The sequence below is a fragment of the Salvelinus namaycush genome, chromosome 3 (assembly GCF_016432855.1).
Source record: "Salvelinus namaycush isolate Seneca chromosome 3, SaNama_1.0, whole genome shotgun sequence".
NCBI classification, from domain to species: Eukaryota; Metazoa; Chordata; class Actinopteri; order Salmoniformes; family Salmonidae; genus Salvelinus; species Salvelinus namaycush.
In genome coordinates, this window is record NC_052309.1 from 18,642,759 (window position 1) to 18,665,354 (window position 22,596).

The following is a 22,596-nucleotide window of genomic DNA, read 5'->3' on the forward strand; positions in this document are numbered from 1 at the left end:
AAGCAATGTGGGAAAAACACGAGAAATGCGGGACTTCTGTAAAATATCTTACACATCTAAGTGTTACAATTACAGTGTAGTGTTAAAGCATAGCATCAATCACGTACAAAATCAACTTCATGTTACTGTCTAAAACAATCAGACATCTGAAAATTGGCTTATCAGAAATATGACAATATCTGATCGCCCTATTCTATGTAATTAGTAAATTATGACTGCAATTTAGTGCAAAGATTGAGAAAACATTTTTTTTACAGAACTGTATAAATTGTATTTGCTTTGTATTTTTCTTACATTACAGTCACAACAACTTACATACACTTTACTCAATATAAATCTGAAAATAATTAAAAGTACTTTAATTTTGGTGATACTGTGTTATAGTCAGGATAACATGAGATAAATAATTGCAGACAGAAAGAGATGTTTACAAGAATGGTGACATAAGAAAAAAGACAAACATGATTTCACCTAAAAAGTAATACAGACAATGGTCACTTAACATACGATATACAATCAAACAACCAAAATACAAGTAGTACTACTGAGCCGTTGCACAGGGGCTTTTATACATGGAGGGGCAGCAGGTAACAGATTTACACAGATCAGTTCAGTACAGACACCCTCAGTGAAAAAAGCCTGGTATTGCAAACATTGAGAAGGTACAAAGAAGGTTTATTGTTTTGTCTAGTTTACAGAGTACTAGCAGATGCCATGGTTTAGGTTACCTGATAGAAGGCTAGGTTTCTCCTGAAATATATAGATTTGATAGGAACTTTTCTGTTCACAGAGCACAACTTTGCTGTTTAGTTTTATTGATAATATAAATGTCTTTTTTGTTACATTTCTCTGTTAGAAGACAATCTAAAAACAATTTCCCACCACCTTTCAACATCAGATTGAGGGAGTGAGCTGAGCAGAGCACTTTCAGAGCAGCGTTCTGTTTGTGCTCAACTATTGGAAGCCCTTTGAAACGTCCCACTTTGTGGGTTGACAATAGATACTAGGGCTGTATTCAATGAGGGGAGACTCAACAAATGTTACAAATAGAAATGTAACATATAGTGCAGACAATTCCAATCCTCTACTTGAAATACCACTGTATTAGTTCTACACAATACATTTCTATCTGAACGTTCTGTAACATTGCACCCTCCTGAACAGGGCCTAGAGAAATGTGTTTTATTAGGGATGCATCATGCTGCTCAAACCAATTGTTGATGCTCCTCTACAGCAATTTTGTAATAACTTTAGCATCCAGCAAGATCATCCATACAATAAACAAAGTTCAGTGCATAGGGATGATTACAACTTTAAAAAGGATGTGCTTCTACACCTGCATTGCTTGCTGTTTGGGGTTTTAGGCTGGGTTTCTGTACAGCACTTCGAGATATTAGCTGATGTACGAAGGGCTATATAAAATAAACTTGATTGATTGATTGATGTGTGATGGTGTATAACATGGTCATACTCTGACTCTTTAGGACAAGGGCAATCTATATCAACAAACGCCTGCTTTTTGATAGATCTTAAATGTGTTTTAATAAGTATGTGTGTCTCTTCAACAACATTGGGGGAAACAATTGACAACGTAGTAAAAGTCCTTCAATGCCCTGAGCAGAGTGGGGAATGTAAGGCAAAGGTATCCTGGGGGAAATAAATCTACAACTAATAACAGTATTTTAAAAACAACACCCAAACACACACAAGACTCACCCCAATACAAAAACATAAAGAGGGATTGGCTTTGTGAGGGGGAAATGTAGCCTGGCTGGCACGACCCACATGACTCACAGCACAGGGACAGCTGTTGTACACTGGTCTGGAAAGAAGGCCGTTAATGCAATATTCACTCAGAAATTGAGCGATGGCTTTGATTGGTTCAATCAAATGTTATTTTTTCCCCTCAGAGGTCGAGACCTCTCGTTGTTTTTAAAATACAACCATTGTAATGGAAGGGGCAGCGCTCGGGGGGCTGTGTGGCCATGCATGTGGGTGTTTGAGTGAGAATAATACGGAAGAGAACCAACCAGTAAAAGCACAGCCCTCTTCATTATCGAAGCATTGTGCCGACATGGAAGAGCCATTCCAGACTGAAGTCAGGAGGACTTTGAGAGTTGTGTGTTAGCCAGACTAGTGGACATGATATAACGCGTTTTAGAAACACCACCCAGATGCTGTTGAACACACACTTGATGGGCAGAGTTAGTGTGACACACACAGAGGCCAAATCATGTGTTACCTGGTAGCCTAATCCATGATGACGTTGTAGAACAATGTTACCATGCCCAATCATCAGCTCAATGTAGACTAAAGGCACTCTGCTATGCTAAAATAGTTCCTGACATACGGTGATACTATGGCTAGATTCATTATCCAATCAAACAATCTGCCCCTGGCTCGACAGTGATCCAACATGGATGTGTGTGCACTATTCTACATACATTATTCTACATCTTTGTTATTCACAAAGAAGTTAAAGTAGGGGCACTTAGATTCCAATATTCCTATGTACCTAATAAAAGTAGAGAACTTTCATACCTTCACAATTAATTTAGTTTAGAGTACCATAAGCACTTTAGCAGAGCAAATAACTTGGATTTGATATTGTGAAACTTTACCCTACCTGAAAGTGTCAGCAACAGGACTCTATGCTACCCCAAAACCCAGTTTGGTGAATGTAAATTCAAATACTTACCAATTAGTTGTTTAAAAATGGCAAATAGAATCCATATCCATGATAAAATCAAAAGTGGGAATTTAGAATTTGTTCTGAGACATTTTGCTAAGCACAAGTTGAAACACTGGCTGAGGAAAATAAATAGTGGGGGTATCTTGTGGGCTACAGTAAAAGCTAGCTACTGTAGAGAGATCAGCATCATGATTAGAACCTGGGCTACGAACTGAAGAATCCTCCTCTGCATCCAGAATCATCAGAAATGATTAAAACATGTTAATATCACACCAGAGAGAAGGAGAGGGAGAAAGAGGGACAAACAGAGCCATGATAGGATGGTAGAAGAAAAATACATTAGAAGAAAAAACAAAACATGTAAAAATACCTATTATCAAAAAGTGTGCATGGTAAGTCTAAAACAACCCCCTTCCAAACACACAAACAAACTGTGCTATTCCACTCAGTAAGAGGGTGCACCGAAACCAAGAACTGGTTAAAACCCAAATCCTGGTCCCGCTCGTTTGCTCTACCCTTGCACTTTATCTCTGCCGAGTCTCTCCCACAATCCTTGTTTTTTCAGGCAGGCATGGGGACAGACCCTCCCTTCAGCCAAGGCTATTCCCACTAACTGTGAAGAAGGAGCAGCACCAGCGCTATAGCAATTCATGTCCCTTAGTTCTCCCAACGCTAGAGCTCTGAGGGTGGGTAAGCAGTGCACAGGGCTGTCCTTGCCTCCTGGTGCTGGGTCTAGCTAGATAACAGTTGACGGGGCAGTCTACTCTCCTCCCAATCCAATGTCTATGGGGATAGCTAGCCCGGGAGACAGAGAAACCAAGGACCTCCCAGGGGTCACCACCACTCGCCAGTCCCAATGTTTAGCTCTGGAGCTTGGGGAGAAAGGGAGCCACCCTTTCAGTCTCCCAGGCACGAGTTCTCTCTGCGCTGGGTGAGAGGCAAATCGAGAGAGCCCATGGACCTAGCCTAGCAGTTGATGGAGGGACAGTCTGTCTTGCCCGCCGAGCTGATGATCCTCATGAGGCAGCGTCCAAACTCCTCCAGGATCATCCTCTCTGCGGTGGCCTGGGGCTGCTGGTTCAGCTCTGCCTGCTCAGCCTGCTCCAGCAGACACTCGCACGTCACCTCCGCCACCTCCTTCGTCACAAACGTATAGGGCATCCTGGTTGAGAGAGGATGAAGAGATTAGCCACTGTTCTAGAACAAGATACAGCATAGATGGGGAGTACAGAGGCGAGGCTGGAGAGAGGGAGGCGGTGAGAGAGGGAGGCGAGGCTGGAGAGGGAGTGAGCCGGTGAGGGGGGGGGGGGGGGGGGGGGCCGAGGCTGGAGAGAGAGGGAGCCGAGGCTGGAGAGAGAGGGAGCCGAGGCTGGAGAGAGGGAGGTGAGAGGGAGGAGGCGTTAAGGATAGAGAAAATAAATCTAGAGAAGATGCGTTGAGGAGAGGGGGTGAGGCTGCAGAGGGCGAGTGTAGAGAAGGAGTGAGTCTTACCTCCCCCCTCCGCTGGTGATGGCGGGAGTGGTCCGTGTAAGCAGGTCTGAGATCTGTGATGACAGCTTGGTCTTGGCTGCCGTCTGTTGTTGAACTCTGACCTCAGCTGCGTCGGCCAGGTGCATCAGAGTCTTCCTCTCAGGGCTCTCCTCAAAGTTCTTACAGCCCACACACTTACAGGTAGACGAGCACATGATCTTGGCCTGGCAGAGAGAGTCTCAATAAATAAGCAGGCGTGACGAAGAACGGTGTGTGCTACTAGTAGGTCGGACCAGAAGCCTGCACCCACTCCTTTAGGGATAAGACTGGCCACCCCTGATGTAAAGTGGCGTGCAACATATAATAGAACAGAGTACAACGTTATAGTCCACCCATATAAGGACCACCCTGGACTTGAACAGTCTTTACGACCAGGTTCACCTCTACAAGGCAGCAATCCCGCAGCCCCAGCACCTCACACAGGAGCAACAGATATCCCGCCAAGACACCATCCCAGACCTGCGAGACCCCCTCCTGAAGGATCTGCATCAAGAGAAGCCACACCAAGAGGACCTACACCCAGACCACAGCCCTTACCCAAACCAGCTGAGACCCCCCCAAACAAATCCTGGCCACACCCTATATTAGGCCCAGCCTAATCAGACCTATGCTCCCCCCAATAGAGGTAGCTACCTACAGTGGGGAGAACAAGTATTTGATACACTGCCGATTTTGCAGGTTTTCCTACTTACAAAGCATGTAGAGGTCTGTAATTTTTATCATAGGTACACTTCAACTGTGAGAGACGGAATCTAAAAAAAATCCAGAAAATCACATTGTATGATTTTTAAGTAATTAATTTGCATTTTATTGCAAGACATAAGTATTTGATCATCTACCAACCAGTAAGAATTCCGGCTCTCACAGACCTGTTAGTTTTTCTTTAAGAAGCCCTCCTGTTCTCTACTCATTACCTGTATTAACTGCACCTGTTTGAACTCGTTACCTGTATGAACTCGTTACCTGTCCACACACTCAATCAAACAGACTCCAACCTCTCCACAATGGCCAAGACCAGAGAGCTGTGTAAGGACATCAGGGATAAAATTGTAGACCTGCACAAGGCTGGGATGGGCTACAAGACAATAGGCAAGCAGCTTGGTGAGAAGGCAACAACTGTTGGCGCAATTATTAGAAAATGGAAGAAGTTCAAGATGACGGACAATCACCCTTGGTCTGGGGCTCCATGCAAGATCTCACCTCGTGGGGCATCAATGATCATGAGGAAGGTGAGGGATCAGCCCAGAACTACACGACAGGACCTGGTCAATGACCTGAAGAGAGCTGGGACCACAGTCTCAAAGAAAACCATTAGTAACACACTACGCCGTCATGGATTAAAATCCTGCAGCGCACGCAAGGTCCCCCTGCTCAAGTCAGCGCATGTCCAGGCCCGTCTGAAGTTTGCCAATGACCATCTGGATGATCCAGAGGAGGAATGGGAGAAGGTCATGTGGTCTGATGAGACAAAAATAGAGCTTTTTGGTCTAAACTCCACTCGCCGTGTTTGGAGGAAGAAGAAGGATGAGTACAACCCCAAGAACACCATCCCAACCGTGAAACATGGAGGTGGAAACATCATTCTTTGGGGATGCTTTTCTGCAAAGGGGACAGGACGACTGCACCGTATTGAGGGGAGGATGGATTGGGCCATGTATCGCGAGATCTTGGCCAACAACCTCCTTCCCTCAGTAAGAGCATTGAAGATGGGTCATGGCTGGGTCTTCCAGCATGACAACGACCTGAAACACACAGCCAGGGCAACTAAGGAGTGGCTCCGTAAGAAGCATCTCAAGGTCCTGGAGTGGCCTAGCCAGTCTCCAGACCTGAACCCAATAGAACATCTTTGGAGGGAGCTGAAAGTCCGTATTGCCCAGCGACAGCCCCGAAACCTGAAGGATCTGGAGAAGCTCTGTATGGAGGAGTGGGCCAAAATCCCTGCTGCAGTGTGTGCAAACCTGGTCAAGAACTACAGGAAACGTATGATCTCTGTAATTGCAAACAAAGGTTTCTGTACCAAATATTAAGTTCTGCTTTTCTGATGTATCAAATACTTATGTCATGCAATACAAATTAATTACTTAAAAATCATACAATGTGATTTTCTGGATTTTTTTTGTTTTAGATTCCGTCTCTCACAGTTGAAGTGTACCTATGATAAAAATTACAGACCTCTACATGCTTTGTAAGTAGGAAAACCTGCAAAGTATCAAATACTTGTTCTCCCCACTGTATATCTCCCCCAATATAATCCCCATACTTTAATGAAGACAGCTTCTCCATCCTAGGGGGGAGATCAACCATTTCCAGGCCAAGGGACATGTACTAGTCTGTGGTGACCTAGGTGCCAGAACTGGACAAGAACCTGACACTCAGCACACAGGGAGAAATACCTACCTGGAGGCGACAGTATTCCCTCCCAAATATGCCCTCCTAGACACAACAACCAACAAAAACCAGTCACAACTAGTTAAATAAAGGTTCAATAAAAAAATAAAACTCCTGGAGCTCTGTCGCACGCTGGGTATGTACATAGTCAATGGTAGGCTTCGAGGAGACTCCTATGGTAGGTACACCTACAGCTCATCCCTTGGCAGTAGTACTGTGGATTACTTTATCACTGACTTCAACCCAGAGTCTCTCAGAGTGTTCAGTCAGCCCACTGACACCCCTATCAGCAAAATCATAGTTATGATTGAATATTGCTCTGTTCAAGTAGAGGCATCAAAGCCAAAGGAACTGCACAATATAACAAAAATGCTATAGATGGAATGAAAGTAGTGTAGAAACCTACCAAAAAAAATGAACAATTAGGCAACAGCAAATTCAATCCCTTTTAGATAACTTCCTGGATAAAACATTTCACTGTATTTAGTGAAGGTGTAAACTTGGCAGTAGAAAGCCTAAACAGTATATTTGACATTTCAGCTTCCCTATCAAATCTAAAAATTGAGAGCAGACAACCTAAGAAAATAAAAAACAATGACAAATGGTTTGATGAAGAATGCAAAACCTACGAAAGAAATTGAGAAACCTGTCCAACCAAAAACAGAGATGCAGAAAACCTGAGCCTACACCTTCACTATGGTGAATCATTGAAACACTACAGAAAAAGAAGGAACAGCACGTCAGATATCAACACAATGTAATTCAAGAATCCATGGAATCTAACCACTTCCGGGAAAATTGGAACAAACTAAACAAACATGAAGAGTTAGTTCATTCGGAAAGTATTCAGACCCCTTCACATGTTCCACATTGTTACATTACAGCCTTATTCTAAAATGGATGAAATAAAATCCGCAATCTACAAACAATAACCCATAATGACAAAGCGAAAACAGGTTTATGGACTTTTTTGTTGTTGTTACAAAACAGAAATACCGTATTTACATAAATATTTAGACCCTTTGCTTTCAGACTCGAAATTGAACTCAGGTGCATCCTGTTTCCATTGACCTTCCTTGAGATGTTTCTACAACTTGATTTGGAAAGGCACACACCTGTCTATATAAAAAAAGGTCCCACAGTTGACAGTGCATGTCAGAGCAAAAACCAAGCCAAAGGAATTGTCCATAGAGCTCCGAGACAGGATTGTGTCGAGGCACAGAACTGGGGAATGGTACCAAAACAATGTCTGCAGCATTGAAGGTCCCCAAGAACACAGTGGCCTCAATCATTCTTAAATAGAAGTTTGGAACCACCAAGACTCTTCCTAGAGCTGGCCGCCCAGCCAAACTGACCAATCGGGGGAGAAGGTCTTTGGTCAGGGAGGTGACCAAGAACCCGATGGTCACTCTGACAGAGCTCTAGAGTTCCTCTGTGGAGATGGGAGAACCTTCCAGAAGGACAACCATCCTTGCAGCACTCCACCAATCAGGCCTTTATGGTAGAGTGGCCAGACGGAAGCCACTCCTCAGTAAAAGGCACATGACAGCCTGCTTGGAGTTTGCCAAAAGGCACCTAAAGGACTCTCAGACCATAAGAAACAAGATTCTCTGGTCTGATGAAACCAAGATCAACTCTTTGGCCTGAATGCCAATCGTCACGTCTGGAGGAAACCTAGCACCATACCTACGGTGAAGCATCATGGCGGCAGCATCATGCTGTGGGGATGTTTTTCAGCAGCAGGGACTGGGAGACTAGGCAGGGTCGAGGGAAAGATGAACGGACCAAAGTACAGATCCTTCATGAAAACCTGCTCCAGAGCACTCAGGACATTAGACTGGGGTGAAGGTTCACCTTCCAACAGGACAATGACCCTAAGCACACAGCCAAGACAACTCAGGAGTGGCTTCGGGACAAGTCTCTGAATGTCCTTGAGTGGCCCAGCCAGAGCCCGGACTTGAACCTGATCGAACATCTCTAGAGAGAGATCTGAAAATAGCTGTGCAGCAAATGGTAGAAAAATGACAAGAGTATGTTTTAACACTGTTTATGCATCGAATAGCTTTGATGTGTACTCTCTCGTCTGTGGGACTGAGTTGGGCATCTGGGACTTGAGCTGACAATAGATTTATGATGGCTAAAGACTGCATTCCATAGACAAGATGTGGTGTGTGTGACCCGAGATAGAGAGAGCCTGGAGGAGTAGAACAATCCCCTCATAGTTTCCCAGATACAAGGATGATTAGAAAAAGTGAGGTTGTGGGTAAAACACCCAGTGCAGATAACCACAAGATAAACCCAAGGTGGCTTATGATGCCCCTCAATCTACATGGGAGGGGTGGAACCAGCCACGACTAAGCATTTTTAGATCTACTATATAAGAACACTGCATTTTTCTGTAAGTTTAAGCTCTCGGTCCAACACTCAAGAGTGTGGGGTCGCCAGTTTCATTATAGCAATAATTAATCGATATTAAATAAAAATGATTGTTGAAGAAATGACAGTCTTTCTCACTTGATTAGAATATTATACGACAAGCGACACTCTCCATCCAACCTGAAAGAGCTTGAGAGGATTTGCAGAAAAGAATGGGAGAAACTCTAAATACAGGTGTGCCAAGCTTGTAGTGTCATACCCAAGAAGACTCAACGCTGTAATTGCTGCCAAAGGTGTTTCAACAAAGTACTGAGTAAAGGGTCTGAATACTTACGTAAATGTAATATTTCCATTTTATTTTTTATACGTTTGCTAAAATTTCTAAAAACCTGTTTTTGCTTTGTCATCTATTGTGTGTAGATTGATGAGGGGGAAAAAACAATTTAATCAATTTTAGAATAAGGCTGTAACGTAACAAAAATGTGGAAAAAGTCAAGGGGTCTGTATACTTTCAGAATGCACTGCATCTATTCAAAACAGAGATGCATGGATAACCACTTCTCCAGTCTTTTTGGCTCTATAACAAAATTCAAACAGCAAAAAACATGTACATGATCAAATACTAATCTTACAATCAGCTATTAAAGACGACCAGAACCAACTGGACTCTCCAATTACAACAGACCACGTATTCACCCTGCACACCCTAATTGACACAAACTATACGTACCTCGGCCTAAACATCAGCGCCACAGGTAACTTCCACAAGGCTGTGAACGATCTAAGAGACAAGGCAAGAAGGGCCTTCTACGCCATCAAAAGGAACATAAAAATCAACAACCCAGTCAGGATCTGGGAAAAAAATACTTGACTCAGTTTTAGAACCCATTGCCCTCTACGGTCTGGGTCCGCTCACCAACAAAAATATTTCACAAAATGGGACAAACACCAAATTGAGACTCTGCATGCAGAATTCTGCAAAAACATCCTCCGTGTACAACGTAAAACACCAAATAATGCACGCAGAGCAGAATTAGGCCGATATCCCCCAATTATCAAAATCAAGAAAAGAGACGTTAAATTCTACAACCACCTAAAAAGGAAGCAATTCCCAAACCTTCCATAACAAATCCATCACCTACAGAGAGATGAACCTGGAGAAGAGTCCCCTAAGCAAGCTGGTCCTGGGGCTCTGTTCGCAAACACAAACACACCCCACAGAGCCCCAGGACAGCAACACAATGAGACCCAACCAAATCATGAGAAAACAAAAAGTGAATTACTTGACACATTGGAATGAGTTTACAAAAAAAAGATAAACTAGAATGCTATTTGGCCCTAAACTGACTGACCCAAAATTAAGGGAAGCTTTGACTATGTACAGACAGTAGCATAGCTTTGCTATTGAGAGAAGCCGCCGTAGGCACGTAGTGCACATTGCCCACAAAATGAGGTGTTAACTGAGCTGCACTTCCTAACCTCCTGCCAAATGTATGACCATATTAGACACACATACTTCCCTAAGATTGGGGTGGCAGGTAGCTTAGTGGTTAGAGCGTTGGACCAGTAACCGAAAAGTTGCTGGATCGAATCCCCGACAAGGTAAAAATCTGTCGTTCTGCCCTCGAACAAGGAAGATAACCCATTGTTCCCCGGTAAGCCATCATTGTAAATAAGAATTTGTTCTTAACTGACTAGTTAAATAAAGGTTAAATAAAAACATTTAATAAAAAGATTACACAGACCCACAAAGATTTTGAAAATAACTCCCATATCTACTGGGTGAAAAACCAGTGTGCCATCAAAGCAGCAAGATGTGTGACCTGTTGCCACAAGAAAAGGCAACCAGTGAAGAACAAACACCATTGTAAATACAACTCATATTTATGTTTATTTATTTTCCCTTTTGTACTTTAACTATTTGCACATCATTACAACACTGTACATAGCCATAATATGACATCTCCATTGCGTTGAAACTTTTGTGAGAGTAATGTTTACTGCTTGTACCATTTCACTTGCTTGACAGAGAGAGAGAGAGAGAGAGAGAGAGACCCACCTCGTAACACTCGCAGTAGTTCTTCAGGCAGCCGGAGCGTTTACAGTTGCAGCCTTTGCTGTGTCTGCGGTCCGACTCGCCCTCTTTACCTTTACCAATCTTCGGCTTGAACGCCTCCGGGTTACGGTCCAGACACGCCTGGGGAAAATATACACTCCTTTTAAAACAACTCTGTACGCAAGGAGACAGATAAATAACTGTCTGCTGTATTACACAAGGCCAAATCATATCACGAATCAAAGAGGACATTTGTCACACCAAGCTTTTCTTTCACACAAAGGAAGAATAAGGTGAGACAAATAAAGTTGAGTCAAATCTGATGTCTTGTTCCTCACCTTGATGGCTTTAGCTCGGTCGGTCTCGTGTTCCAGGTTGTTGAAGCAGTTGGTACAGTTACAGCTCTGACAGAACTCCCCGTTGGCAAAGCAGTCACAGTACCTGCAGAGAGAGCATTCAGACACAACATAGACAGCTAGAGGTTCATCTCAAATGACATCTACACGTCTAAATACAGGACATTTACTTTTTAAAGCAGGAATCCTGTTAAACATCAATAGCTGAGTAGGTTGAGTTTCCTGTAAATTATTATAGTACGTACAGTTTGAGACACTGAGACTTGGTGCAGTTACAGGGCTTCCGTGGTCTGAAGGCAGCGCCCGATGTTGATAAGCTGTGGGAGAAGGGAATATGCTTATAATTAGTCAGGGCAGTGAGTTTATAACAATGTTGTCATAACATTTCATATCAAAAGGAATTTAAAACCTTCAAAAAAAACAAAGGTGCTTTATCGCAAACAGTTTAGTTTTTTTACTGACAAGGACTTCTTTGCCATCAAACCACAGATCATACTCCAGCTGGGGATTTCCTGTGTGGTGTTGTGCTTACCCATTGAGAGGCAGTCTGGCCTGAGTCTGGATGCCTGTAGGGGTGGAGAACCCAGAGCTGCTGGCCAGAGTCACATACGCCGACTGCTGGAGCTGGAGAAGGGAGAGAGAGACGTGTGAGAGCACAGACACACATTTAAAATGCATTCAACACACATCCCAGCCCTGTACCTGTGTGACGTATTGTGCGGGCAGCACGGCGTAGCCCATGTTCCCAGAGCCAGGCGCCAGCACGGTGCCCGGGGGTAGGTTGGTGAGGTTGGGCTGAATCTGGGGTAGCGATGTGGCGGGCATGATCAACCTCTGTTGGGTCTGAGTGGTCAGCACCTGGCCTGACGATGTCAAGGGCTTAGGCACCACCTGAGAGAGGAGAACAATGAAGGTTAGTTCAATTACACTCATCTTATTGATAGTACATGTTGTCGTGGCTGAGTGAATGTATGATTAGGGGAGCAATTCAATCTGTAAGCAAGTAGTGTGTTCGTGTCACGTGTGTTTCACCTGCTTCATTGTCTGTGCTGGGACAATGGGGACAGACATCCTGACTTGGGTTGTGTTGACCACCATGGGCTTGGCTGTGGAAGGAAAACAGGTCATTATATACACACTGTATATTTATTGCACTGTTTGGACCTAAAATCCTTTCCCTGCCACTCTGTATGGATGGTGAGTTGGGAGTCTGGCTCCTACCTGTCATGGATGAGTTAGTGATGGGGCTGCCGGCATGTCCCGTGCTGCTGCCCGTGGTGGCAGTGACCAGCCTGACGTAGTGGAAGCGGCTGCCTGGCACCTGGATCTGCTGCACGTTGGACGGGGTGGACAGGGGAAAGATGGTCTTAAATTGGGGGGCGCCCACCCCTCCCACCGTCACAGTCTGCACAGGCTTCATGGTCTGTGAGGGGAGAAAACGGTCAATATTATTTCCAAGAGCATCAGCAGTAGCATACCTGATGATCAAGGTCTTGGTGATTAGTTGGCTAGTTGAATCAGGTGTTCCAGTGTTTGAATAAAACAAAAAATGTGCAGTTCTGGGGGTCCTAGAGGACCACAATTGAGAAACACCGTTATAGAGGCTAGTTGTAGCTGCGCAGTAGAATGGATTGAGACTACCTTGGCTGGGGAGGTGGATGTAGACTGTTGTAATAGTATCTGATGTCCCAGGTGGGCCATGTTGAGAGGCAGAGACACTGACTTGTGAGGGGAGTTGGGGACCTGTGAGGCCACCGACACCACTGTCAACTGTCACACAAAGAGAAAACAGAATGATATGTTTACTAATACATGTCACTAGCTCCAAGTTGTCATCCAAACACAAAATGGGAGAAAACTCAGGGTCCCACTCACTGGCCCAGACATGGAATAGTTTCTAATAGTTTCTAAAGGTCTCCCGGGTGGCGCAGTGGTCTAGGGCACTGCATCGCAGTGCTAGCTGCGCCACCAGAGTCTCTGGGTTCACGCCCAGGCTCTGTCGCAGCCGGCCGCAACCGGGAGGTCCGTGGGGCGACGCACAATTGGCATAGCGTCGTCCGGGTTAGGGAGGGTTTGGCCGGTAGGGATATCCTTGTCTCAGTATGTAAATGTAATAAAATGTATGCACTCTACTGTAAGTCGCTCTGGATAAGAGCGTCTGCTAAATGACTAAAATGTAATGTAATGTAAATGTAAATGGATTGGGGTCATGTGGGGCCTATAGGTTGGCATGCTTTCTCTCTATATGCAGCTATTAAATATGCTAGATTTGGTTATTATGATATGTATTAAAAAGTGGTGTAATATACACTGAGTGTACAAAACATTATGAGCACTTGCGCTTTCCATGACATAGACTGACCAGATGAAAGCTATGATCCTTTATTGATGTCACCTGTTAAATCAGTGTAGATGAAGAAGAGGAGACAGGTTAAAGAAGGATGTTCAAGCCTTAAGACATGGATTGTGTTTGTGTGCCATTCAGCAGGTGAATGGGAAAGAAAAGATTTAAGTGCCTTTGAATAGGGTATGGTAGTAGGTGCACCGGTTTGAGTGTGTCAAGAACTGTAATGCTGCTGGGTTTCACACTCAACAGTTTCCTGTGTGTATCCAGAATGGTTCACCACCCAAAGGACATCCAGCCAACTTGACACAACTGTTGGAAGCACTGGAGTCAACATAGGGCCAGAATCCCTGTGGAACGCTTTCGACACCTTGTAGAGTACATACCCAACGTATTGAGGCTGTTCTGAGGGCAACTCAATAGTAGGAAGGTGTTCCTAACGTTTTGTACAATGCAAGTCATTACTCTATTCTTTAGAATTTAAAATGTATTAACTGCATTCATTTTTGTTTCTAAAGTATGTCCCTTTGAGAGGATTTTTTAATTTATTTTTTTACATCTCAAAATAGGACGATGCTCCTTTAAGAGAATTGGGTTCAAAAGATAACGACCTGGCTACGGTAGACTATCCAAGACAAATGCTAAGGTGTCTTTTTGCAGACTATCAACAGTAGCCAGTATATTGCAAGTATGTTCACTTTTGTAAATCACTTTCCTTAGTTAAAATAAATAAGCTGAGTGAGTAGATTGATGGGTGCTTGTTTTTGCTCTGGACAGCTCACGTGTGCCGTTTGATGGCATCAACTCATGACGTTGTGACTCACGGCAGCGTGGTGGTGCTTTAACCTGTTTTGGCTGCAGGGGCAGTATTGAGTAGCCGGATAAAAGGTGCCCATTTCAAACGGCCTCGTACTCAATTCTTGCTCGTACAATATGCATATTATTATTACTATTGGATAGAAAACACTCTCTAGTTTCTAAAACCGTTTGAATTATATCTGTGAGTACAACAGAACTCATTTGGCACAAACTTCCTGACCAGGAAGTGGAAAGTCTGAAAACTCTGCTCTGTTCTAGGGCCTGCCTATAAATGGGCATGATACGTATTAGTATACATGCACGTCATACACCTTCCCCTGGATGTCAAGAGGCAGTGAGAGAAGAAATGGAGTGTTTATCTTGGTCTGAAGTGGAATGAATCCTCTTGGAATGACGTGTCACCCATTTCCTGTTTTCAGGAAGGCGCGAGAAGGAACCGGGGATTGCCTTATGAAAAGCTGTCGTTATAGGCGACTACTATCTCCGGCTTTGATTTTATTTGATACATGTGACCATATCATCGTAAAGTATGTTTTTTCAATATAGTTTAATCAGATTATTGACATTTTTTCGGGAGTTTTGCCGTGTTCCGTTCTCTTCCGTTTGTTGACATGGAGAGATTCGTGCCACTTGGCTAGTGCGCTTGCTAAATCGAGAGGGAAAAAGGCCGTTCTAAATCCAAACAACGATTGTTCCAGACAAAGGACCCCTTGTCCAACATTCTGATGAAAGATCAGCAAAAGTAGGAAACATTTTATGATGCTATTTCATATATCTGTCGTACATGTGAACTAGTCGTTGGCGCCCAGCTTTTGGGTACTCTCTAGCTATACCGAAGCTGTATGTCGTAATGAAGTTATTTTTAGAATTCTAACACTGCGATTGCATTAAGAACTAGTGTATCTATCATTTCCTATACAACATGTATTTTTTAGTTATGTTTATGAATAGCTATTTGGTCAGAATATGTGTGTCAGAAAAAGTGTCCGAAAAAAATCCGGACGTTGTGGGAAAAATATGCTAAATTAGCACAATGTATAACCACAGATTTCAGCTCTAAATATGCACATTTTCGAACAAAACATAAGTGTATGTATAACCTGATGTTATAGGACTGTCATCTGATGAAGCATATCAAGGTTAGTCAAAAATTATATATCCTTTGCTGGTTTGTTACGATCGCTAACTTTTGCTACTGGGAAATGGCTTGTGTTTCTGGCTATTGTGGTAAGCTAATATAACGCTATATTGTGTTTTCGCTGTAAAACACTTAATAAATCGGAAATATTGGCTGGAATCACAAGATGCCTGTCTTTCATTTGCTGTACACTATGTATTTTTCAGAAATGTTTTATGATGAGTAATTAGGTATTTGACGTTGGTGTCTGTAATTATTCTGTCTGCTTTCGGTGCAATTTCTGATTGTAGCTGCAATGTAAACTATGATTTATACCTGAAATATGCACATTTTTCGAACAAAACATAGATTTATTGAATAACATGTTATAAGACTGTCATCTGATGAAGTTGTTTGTTGGTTAGTTTGGTTGGTTCTTGGTTAGTTAGGTTGGCTTTGTGCATGCTACCTGTGCTGTGAAAAATGTCTGTCCTTTTTTGTATTTGGTGGTGAGCTAACATAAATATACGTGCTGTTTTCGCTGTAAAACATTTTAAAAATCTGACATGTTGGCTGGATTCACAAGATGTGTACCTTTCATTTGCTGTATTGGACTTGTTAATGTGTGAAAGTTAAATATTTCTAAAAAATATATTTTGAATTTCGCGCCCTGCACTTGAAGTGGCTGTTGTCATATTGTGGGCGGCCTCGGGCTTGCAGCCAGAAGAAGTTAATGAATGGCCAATCATATTGCTCAAATACAAACAACATGACTTCTACGTATGTAGTCTTCAATGGTAGACTGCAACAGAGCAAGTATACGTTGAACTGGAACGCAAAAAGGAGATCCACTGACTGGAAATACGTTTACTGGCCCCGGGCCAATAGGCCACTCTAATGTCAGACCCTGAAACTACACTGCTTCCCTCTCCCTCACTCAGTGGGGTCAGAGGGATTGAGTGGCAGCATGTCTGACCTTGCTGGGCGACTTGAGGGGGGAGATGGCGATCTTGTTGCTGGAGCTGGAGCCGAGGGTCTCAGAGAGGGTGATGGTCCGCGGGGGGGTCACTGGGCTGCTTGTGGACAGGACCCGACCTGGGTGGGTGGGTGGGGTTAGGGAAGGGCACAGAATCACAACGATGAGGTCAGAAACAGTTGAGGCAGGGATCAAAGTCTATATACATTTCTATGGCTCAAAGCTGTTATAATAGGCTGAACTTTCAATTACGCAGCTATCCATGGGTGTGTGTGGCACATTGCAAACCAAGCATTCTTTCTATGAAGATGTCAATATGAAGAGCATGTCAAGGGGATTACCTGTAATGACATTGGATACTGATGTCTGGGCAGTCAGACCTTTGTTGTTGACAGCTTTAGTAAAGACAAACTTGATTGGTCCAGCCGACGACACCTGAGTTTTCTGAGCAATCTATTGAGAAATATGTTAATTTACCTTCACTGCACAAACTACAGCTTGGAGATAAAGCCCAGACCTATAAAGCCTGTCAACATCATCCACCATAAAAAATTGTTACAGTATTTGCTTCTGAATATGTTTATTTAATAATTTCAACACTTAGGTTTGGACATGCCAATAAATGTATTTTTTCTCTCTGTAAATAGCAATGATGTGGAATTGTAACCCCTCCTTTCACCAACCAAGTAAATGCATGTGAGTGTACTTGAAATGAAGATGATCACATATGGTGTTTGTGGAGGGGTTACAGTTGCGGATTGATTTCCAGCCTTATAAAGCTCTTCATGACAAGTCAACAAGTCAATAAACAGGTAAACAAACAGGTCTCACCTGTACAGTCTTCAGCTGCTGGGCCTGCAGGGTGGATACCTGACTGGCGGAGCTGACCGTCACCACCTTGAAATGCTGCGGGTTGGCCTTGGCCTCCCCCAGACCCTGCACTGAGGCAGACTTGGAGCCTGTGTGGGGCAGCTGCAGCACAATAGGCTGGCCAGACTTCCCTATGGCCGTCACCATGAACTGCTGGCCCCCTGGAGTAGTGGTAGTAGTGGTGGTGCCTTGGGACCTGGTGATGTCTGCGCCTGGGGATGAGGCCACCTTGTTGAGGATGATCTGGTGGTTGGCTGAGAGGGTGAAGGGGGCTGAGAGCTTCTGTAAGCCCCCCGAGGTGAGACTAACCCGGGAGAGGCTGCTGGTGGTTTTAGGGGTGGTTGAGGTTAGGGTGGAGGCTGTGGCGGGTCGCAAGGTGAGGGAGGAGGATGAAACCGTGGAAGAGGTGAGGAGGAGCTGGGTAGCAGAGGTGGTGCTACAGAGGGTGGAACCTGTGGGGGTGGTCCCGGCTTGGGTCAGCTGGGTTGGAGGGGCGTCCGAACACAGGCTTACAATCTCTGGGACAGCGGGCACATCCGTATCCATGGGGACTGGTGAGTCGTCACTAGGCTGTGATTGGCCAGAGGCTGCAGGGGACTCGGAGGGGGGGTCGTCATCCATGATGATGGCCTCTGTGTCCATGATCTCATCAGGGAGCAGACTGTTCAGCTCTGGCGACACCACGTCCATGTCTGCAGGTTTACACTCAGCTCAGTCACTGCTGGAGACAGAACAGGAAGCATCAGAATATCAGTCCAACAGCTCCACCAAGCTATTGGATGTGTAAAACAACTTTTCTTTCAGTAGAATGACTGACAGGAAAGTACCAGTACACTATAAAACAGATATAGATAGCTGCTACTTGGGCTATAAACGTGCATTTCTAACAATAGGTTTTTATGCATCTTGGTTAGTGCCCATAAGCAATTGTTAGGCAACCAAGAACAATTACAAAAGTATTTTTTTCTTTTTTGTGTGAAAAAAATACAGTGAGATGCCTAAAACTGAATTACCAATTCCTGCATTTAATATTGCACACACAGACACCACTGCAAAGACAATGGAAGGCGAAAATCACCATGGATTTGAATGATGTTATTGTCACAATATACAGCCAAAACATGCAGTGTGACATTAGTGAATATATTAGATGTATACATCTACTATCAAAAACACAAGCGCAAATACACCAAATACTTTCAAAGACAGCGATGAATTCATAAGCAATGAAAAGGGTGTTACAGAACACACACACAGGCAATGCAAAATCAAGTACTTGACGTTACAGTATAAATTCATAAATAATCTGTTTAGCTAACATTAGCAATGTTGCAATGGATCTGCAGCGGTAACTAACCGTGCTTTCTATGGTCGTTAACACTAGCTAGCTAAACGACGCTGAATACGCTAACGTTAGTTTAGCTAGCCACCAAGAACAATAACAAACATGTTTATGCAACGACGTTATGATCTTAACTTTGATTGCAACACAACTAGATCAAAAGCCTACTTTGCAACAAAATCCGCCTAATCTCGCACGGTGCAAATTAAATAGTTTAGCTAACATGTCATGGATTGCATAGCGGAGGTGTAGATAGCTGGTTAGTTAGCTTGGCTAGGCCGCTTTGGACATCCCAGAAAATAAATCTTTGTCCTACCTCCGGTATACGCAAAATAAGACAGATATGATACTATACAAGTTGATAAACTAGGGGGAGGGGGTCGATGTTCATCCCCTCAATTTTCGATAGGATATATGATCGGGGCCTGCTTCTTGTTGTCTCAACTATTAAGCAGCCTGTCAAAATCATGAATTTGTGACAGGAGCAGCACTGTGAAAACGACCAGCTATAGCTTGCTAGCTACGTTTCTATTTTCAGGCCGGGTTGGATTTCGAAATATCCGCCATTTTCACCTCGTCATGAGTTCAACTAAAGAGATGAGAGGAAGCACGAGCAATAGATATGAACGCCCATGTCAGGAATCTTGTTTACCAATAAAGTAATGGGGTCACAGTTTGCGATAGATCACCTGGTAGTGCAACACAGTAATAATATGAAGAGTTCTCCGCCTTGTGTCACCTACTGTAACAAGCCATATGAGCCTGTAAATACTTGCATGATACTCTGTGTACTGTGTAGAACTATACAACTTACGTAAATAACGTCACGAATAATACATCTCAATTCTGTCAAATGTCCACATTTGTAAACAACTGGTGTACTGTTATTATGTGTTTTTGGTAAACCTATTCAAATGTAGAATAAGAACATTCATTAGACCAACGCTTAATAGTCATTTGTCAAAGAACAAACCCCCAGAGACCTAAATAAAATGTGGATATGACTTCCTTTTGGAAGAAAGAAACCTTGAGAGGAACCCTCGACGTAATCATCTGACTATTTGACAGTCAAAGCCCCAGCTGCCTTCAAGCCATTTCACAAAGCAGACACACAGACTATACTAGGAAGGTATTTTTCTGTCTAGCCAATATTGAATAGAAAGGATTACTACAGCGGCATTAACCTCTGGAAGCTAAACAATGACAGGCCCTAATGGCAAACTGGTTTAGCAAAATCAGAAATTGCTGTCCATCTGTCGGGGTGCTGGAAACTATCTATTGGGCTGCATTTGCAATGAATTTGATGTCATTATAATCACACAAACCTACAGGCTGAATAATCAATGTAACACTCAAACATCAGTAAAATAATAATTAGCTATGAAATATATACAACGTTGATAGTTTCCTTTATCCGAATGAATGGTGAATAAAGTTAATGGATATTTTCCAACTTCATATCGCTTCAACAACATGAATCCTATAACAAAGCTACGTTAGCTAACTAGAATAAGGTATTTCCACAGTTTGTAAGTACATACTACAGCCAACGTTACTGACTGTAACGTTACTATATATTGTATCTTAATATGCTGCTAGCTGTCTGCTAACTGGCCAAATTGATATCATCAGCTGTTAGCTAGCTAACGTTAGCAAGCCTAGCCAGCAGCAACACAAAGTATTGCCCCTTTCACACAGCGAACAGATTCTTACGTGGTTTGTTTCTCCCCTTGAAGCTATGATTTTTAGTGTCTCGAAACGCCTTAACGTACATACTCCTTCACCGGTCCATACAGGCGGAGCAACATATCAGTAAAAAGCACAGAAACGTAGACGATTGTTCAAAATACCGCGCCGAGCGCCATTACACCCCTAACATCCCATAATAACGTCACGCACTCCTTGACAACCACATGGCGCGTCATTGATCGAAGTACTTCCGGACTCGCGCTCAGCGTGTGATAGATCTACACAACAACTAGGCAGGTCACTGACAAAATAAAGGAAACACTTGAGTAAATGAGGGTTACAGAGCGAGGCAAATTGTATTAACCTGAGCCGCGGTGCACCAAATTATTTATATATACACTAGATTTCTAATAAGGGGCGCTATGTTGAAGCCACCGTGCCTTCATCATTTGTTAACGTTTACATTCGTTTTTGCCACATTTATTATACCTTCATGCATACTGTTAAATGATATTATGTGAGCTAAACAGAAAGAATATAAGTATAATTTTTTGAGATGACTAATGATACATGCCCAACTGCAACAAAAAAACACATGTAAATTTGTCCTTGAAACATGGACTACTTTTACTAGGGAGTGCCTGCTCTTACTAGGGAGTGCCAATATGTCCGACCGTTGGCTCCAAAGCCAATACATAGCATCAGCAATTCAGGGTTTACATACATCATAGGGTGACCAGTCTAGACTCAATGACGTAAACGGGTAAAAGCAGTAAGGGAGTTGGCCATCCTCAAATCGAACAGTAATCTGCGCCAGTTGGGCATGTTGTCAAGGTAGCATGATGCATCGTCCAGAAACACACATCGGTTTTCCATCAAATATATGTTCTTATTGTCGATCCTTTTTTCATTCGGAAGGCAGAAAAAGCGTTTTTTATCAAAAGCAATCACATTTGCATGTGAAAACATAATCCTACTTATTACTACTCAATGTGGTTATGGTGTTATCCCACTGGGCACAGACGTCAATTCAAGATCTATTCCACGTTGTTTCAACGTCATTTAAATGAAGTGAAAACAACATTGAGTCAACCAGTGTGTTCCCAGGGGGATACGTTGTATTCCATGTTATAAAGCAGCTTCTTGGGAACACAGAACAACTTATTTCATGAGGATAGGATTTACCATTGCTGAGATTTTTTTGAAGTGATCGGAAAAGGTCGAAAAGGTTGCGGACAGGTCACTGATAATCTGTTATCAATAAGGCACCTAATCACCTGTCTGAAATCTTAAATTCAACAATATTTCCAGATAGGGTGGTCATATTGTTGTGACATTTTCAGGGCTGGTGTAGAACTCAGAGATGATTCAAATACAAGTAAAATGTATTAAATGAATATGCGTTATTATGCAAATTATGTAGTTAATATGCTAATTAAACCGTACAGAAAACATCATTACAGTAACTCAAGCCCAATAACTTAAGGTAGGGTGGTCATATAATTAACAAATTCCTCGGTGTCCACATCACTAAGGAATTATTATGGTCCACACACACCCACACAATCTTGAAGAAGGTACGATAACACCTCTTCCACCTTCAGGAGGCTGAAAATATTAGGCATTGGCCCTCAGATCCCCAAAAAGTTCTACAGCTGCACCATTGAGAGCAGCTTGACTGGCTGCATCACCGCTTGGTATGGCAACTGCTTGGCATCCGACCACAAGGCGTTACATAATGTAGTGCGTATGGCCCATTACATCACTGGGGCCAAGCTTCCTGCCATCCAGGACCTCTATACCAGGCAGTGTCAGAGGAAAGCTCAAAAAATTATCAAAGACTCCAGCCACCCAAGTCATAGACTGTTCTCTCTGCTACCACACGGCAAGCGGTAACAATGCACCAAGTCTAGAACCAACAGCACCCAGAACAGCTTCTACCCCCAAGCCATAAGACTGCTAAATAGTTAGTTAAATCATTAACCAATAGCTTCCTGGAATATCTGCATTTACCCTTTTTTCACAAACTTTTTTGACTCAT

The 22,596-nt window shown here is 43.2% G+C and overlaps 1 protein-coding gene across 2 annotated transcripts; it reads right to left on the minus strand.

Moving 5' to 3' along the window:
- Positions 1-201: 201 nt before the first annotated feature.
- On the minus strand, positions 202-20,731 carry LOC120045054 (protein lin-54 homolog). Of its 2 annotated transcripts, none has more exons than XM_038989892.1 (14): positions 20,580-20,731; positions 17,486-18,242; positions 16,996-17,107; positions 16,655-16,773; positions 13,040-13,168; positions 12,620-12,821; positions 12,431-12,504; positions 12,101-12,289; positions 11,931-12,022; positions 11,644-11,715; positions 11,381-11,483; positions 11,046-11,183; positions 4,184-4,386; positions 202-3,854 (listed from the first exon to the last, which is right to left on the minus strand). In XM_038989892.1, exons 2-14 carry the CDS (start codon positions 18,212-18,214, stop codon positions 3,659-3,661), a joined length of 2,358 nt encoding a protein of 785 aa, XP_038845820.1. In that variant the 5' UTR covers positions 18,215-18,242; positions 20,580-20,731; the 3' UTR covers positions 202-3,658. The 2 variants fall into 2 exon arrangements, with proteins under 2 accessions (XP_038845820.1, XP_038845818.1); XM_038989890.1 differs by having other exon boundaries at positions 17,486-18,245.
- Between the last annotated feature and the right edge of the window lie 1,865 nt (positions 20,732-22,596).

Excerpts from the sequence above, each read along its gene's own strand:
- LOC120045054 (XM_038989892.1), bottom strand. The coding sequence starts at position 18,214 with ATGGACGTGGTGTCGCCAGAGCTGAACAGTCTGCTCCCTGATGAGATC. Across the intron at positions 11,184-11,380 it reads ACCGAGCTAAAGCCATCAAG|GCGTGTCTGGACCGTAACCC; the intron begins GTGAGGAACAAG and ends TATTTTCCCCAG. Across the intron at positions 3,855-4,183 it reads ATCACCAGCGGAGGGGGGAG|GATGCCCTATACGTTTGTGA; the intron begins GTAAGACTCACT and ends TCTCTCAACCAG.